The sequence below is a fragment of the Arachis ipaensis genome, chromosome B07 (genome assembly GCF_000816755.2).
Source record: "Arachis ipaensis cultivar K30076 chromosome B07, Araip1.1, whole genome shotgun sequence".
In the NCBI taxonomy this organism is placed as follows: domain Eukaryota; kingdom Viridiplantae; phylum Streptophyta; class Magnoliopsida; order Fabales; family Fabaceae; genus Arachis; species Arachis ipaensis.
Window position 1 is genome coordinate 18,465,635 of NC_029791.2, and position 3,852 is coordinate 18,469,486.

Sequence of the window (3,852 nt, forward strand, 5' to 3'; positions counted from 1 at the left end):
TATTTATTTACTTTTTTACTCCTTTTATATAATTTTTTTACAAAATTTAAAAAACAAAAATATTAAAAAATTAGAAAACAAAAACATAAATAAAAAACAAACTGCTTAGTGATTCACATATACCTGTTTCATCTTACTTAGCATGTTAGAATCTGGGACTTTACCCTTGCAAATTTGGAGTGCCTCGGCTCGAACAAGATCTTGCCACTTTTGATTTGAGGCCAATAAAAGGAGGCACCATGCAGCAGAGACTGCAGTGGTCTCATAACCTGCCAAGTATATATTTTTGCAGTTATCAACAATGAAGTTTTCAATGGCCTCTTCAGTCAGTTTACTGTCTTTGGTAGCTTCAAGAACCATTTGCAACATGTCTTTCTCATCATCACCTGATTCCTTTCTCTTCTTCACCACTTGGAGTATACAGTTTCTCACATCCTTTTCTAGTGCTTTTGCTTCTCTGTTGTTCTTTGTTGGAAGGTATCTATAACATACAAATCATCATCAATTAGTGATAATGAAAATATTAGTAGAATAATTTTTTTACATGAATATTCAATTATATATTATCGTATAAGTAAAAATTATGGTTTTAAGAATTAGATAAAATTGGGCGGTTCTATCGGATTAACCAGAAACTTACCACAAGATCGATTTGGTTTCGAAATAAAAATCAGTTCTCAATAAATGAATAAAAAATCAGAAAAATCACTCAAAACCTGGTAAATTGATCAATCTGTCTAATTTTTTAGTCGTTATCCGTTTCAAAATAAATAATTTTATTATATTTGATTCAACTCTATTTATATCTTAATTAAACTTTAAACCTTTGAACATTTGATTTTACTTGTTTAATTATTGGTTCAATTTTCATAATCTTGGTAAAAATAATTAATTTTTGCATCTATTATATGAATATGATTATCAAATAAACTATTTCTTACCTCATTCCTGGAATCCATGTAGCCATAGCATTCTTGGACATGACCTCTTGGAGAGCTCCAAGTTTTGAGAAAATTTCTTCTCCCTTGGAAAAATTGCTACCAAAGCATGCTCTTGAAATAACATCCCCAGAAAATTTTCTAAAGTACTTATCAACTTTTATATTTGCACTTCCACCCTTTGCCTCTATTCTATTACTCCATGAGTTTACCAAAGAAATAGCAGACTCCCCGATTATAGTCATCATTCCCTTTGGAGAACATTTGAAAACATATTGCAAGCTAAGAGGCCAAATTAATTAATAAAAATATGTACCAACACAAATCAAACTTAAAAACTTAGGCTAAGTTTCGTTTGCGTTTTCATTTTCAATATTCTTTCTTTAGAATTTTGTGGAGGAAAAAAGAAAAAATAGTAAAAATAATAAAATTATATTTTTATTTTTATATTTTATTTTCACTTATTTTTCTCGTAAAATTTTAAAAATAAAAACGCAAACTAAACACGCTGTAGAGATGGAGATCAATTCGTGGTTTATTAATATACCTTAACCTTTTCCATGTATAGCTCTGGAGCTAGGATCTTTCTTTGGTTTGCCCATATGGTTCCATTTGATGTTATGATTCCCTTTCCAAGCAATGGTCCTAACTCTCTCCTCTGATATGAAGGCTTTCCCAAGTCCAAGGATGTACATGTAATAATGTCTCTTATTATCTCAGGTTTGTCCACAAACAATATTTGTGTGTTCCCAAGAGAAAACATGAACAATTTACCTGTTTTCTCAAATAATTTAGCTAGTGTTTAATTTAGAAGCTGTTCTATGACATAATAGAGGCAAGGACCCAGAAACTAAAAACAGAGATGAAAACATAAATAATAAGAGGAAATAAATAATAATTCAAATAATATAAATTGAGGTATAGTAGTGTGTAGTACCATATTTTTGCCTCCATTTCTCAATGAAAGGGAAGTTAAGTGAAGCACAATCATGGACATCAATGGGTTCTAGAGAATGAGATTTTGGAGTAGTTGTAAGCTGCTTGGCCTTCTTTATTTCCCTAATATTTCCAAGTATAAAAGTTGTAGGTGGACCATTTATACCTTGCCTAATTAACTTAGATCTAAGTCTCTTTGGCTTCCCAACTAGGGTATTGTACAAAACTAACAAGAGAAACAACACAAAAGAGCCTACCGATAATACAATACATGTGAAAATCTCGGAATCAAATAAGAGCTGCATGGTTAAAGGATTTGTAGTATGAAAATCTAACTTACTATCTTATTTCTAAGGTCATTTTCCCACGAGAGAAGTGAATTTCTTCTTTAAATGGCTCACTAAGGATGGATATGTTACTGGTAGGGGAAAAAGAATTAAAATAATAATAATAATAATAATTTTATAAGGTACTAAACTCACACAACTTGCATGAATTGCATGAACGGTAAAGAGTAAACTATTAAAATGGTGCCAAAAGTTTATATGGTTGACAAAAAGAACCACAAAAAATGCTTATATTCAAAATAATGATTTTAGAGATCAAATTTTGATACAAGTTTTTGCAATCATTATTAAAAAAATAAAATATTTTTATCCTCAAAATTTGATATTTTTTTGTTAAATGATTTTAAAAAAAAAAAATATTGTAAATGATCATATTGTTTTAAAAAATGAAAAGAAAAATCTAGAGATCAAATTTTGTTCTGATTTTTTTATAGACCTTTTAAATATTTATTTAAATATTACCACAAAAATTTAGATCAATTAAATAAGTAGTTTACTAAATATGAAAGTTTTTTTTTGTTATTTACAAAAAGTATAATATTTACTGGTTCTTTTTATCATATTTTCAAATCATTATCGATAATATTTTTTAAGAACTTTTTGTCTGCGGCTGAATTTTTTAAATACTGAATTGATAGTTAATTCAATAATAAAAATAAGCAAATATTTTAGGTATTAGAGTAATGAAATAGACTAACACAATTAAAATTTTAAGATGAGAAAAAGAATAGAACTAAACACAATAATTTTATCTTTAAACAATTTTAAGAATATTATGACTAAGTAACAAATTTACCAGCTCTCAATTTCAAAAAAAAAAAGAAATTATAACACCCTTTTGTTGCACTCTTTTACTCTCTCCGACAATGCACGTTACACATTCACTTGCTTTTGTAGTTGTTGCACCTTCACTTACACACACACATTAGTTAATTGTTCACTCACTTGTTACACACCCAACAATATATTCACATCATGCCATAATTTTTCAGTTTGTAAGGTTTATGATCAACTCAGTAAATTAAATGAGATGGGCCTTTTATTCTTTTATTTTAAGTTTTAAAAATATTTTGATAAAAAAGATTATTTTTAAGACAAAAACTTTAAATAAATAATATTTTTTTTAGTTGTTAGATTGAATTTTCAGAGTCGGATTACCAAAGCTAGTGGTAGTAGATAATTGTATAATAAATCAAAGATAAAAATATAAAATTATAAATTCAAATAAAATAAATTCTTGTTAAATTGTAATCCAATCCAAACATATAATTGTACAATAAATTCTTGTTAAATTACGTGAGTCATTATTTACATGAATGGTCTTGTATACAATAATTTATTTTCAATTCAATTATTTTAAATAAAATCAAATAATTCCAAAATTATTTTATTCCAAACACACTCAAAATTTAGGGTTGTGGTTAGTTGAAAAAATAACTTCCGTATTACATTAGTTGTTCTTTTCCTTCACACTATTTAGATTCACTAGAAAAAGGCCAATTCCTTGCAAGAAGCTAGCTACTCATATATTTTATATGAATTTTCTGCTTAAAAAATTTAAGTAGGTGAGTAAGGGCAAACGAGTATTAATATATCTTAAGATAGTTTTTTTCTTTTTTTTTTTTTTTATA

The 3,852-nt window shown here is 27.4% G+C and overlaps 1 protein-coding gene across 1 annotated transcript in view; it reads right to left on the reverse strand.

The window, feature by feature from the left end:
• Nucleotides 1-2,274, reverse strand: part of LOC107606831 (cytochrome P450 714C2-like) — a 3,504-nt gene extending 1,230 nt beyond the window's left edge. The window contains exons 1-4 of the mRNA XM_016308846.2: nt 1,876-2,274; nt 1,486-1,712; nt 942-1,189; nt 124-481 (exon numbers count right to left, since the gene is read on the reverse strand). Coding sequence (XP_016164332.1) covers nt 124-481; nt 942-1,189; nt 1,486-1,712; nt 1,876-2,179 — 1,137 coding nt within the window. The 5' untranslated portion in view covers nt 2,180-2,274. The remainder of the gene's footprint in view (nt 1-123; nt 482-941; nt 1,190-1,485; nt 1,713-1,875) is intronic.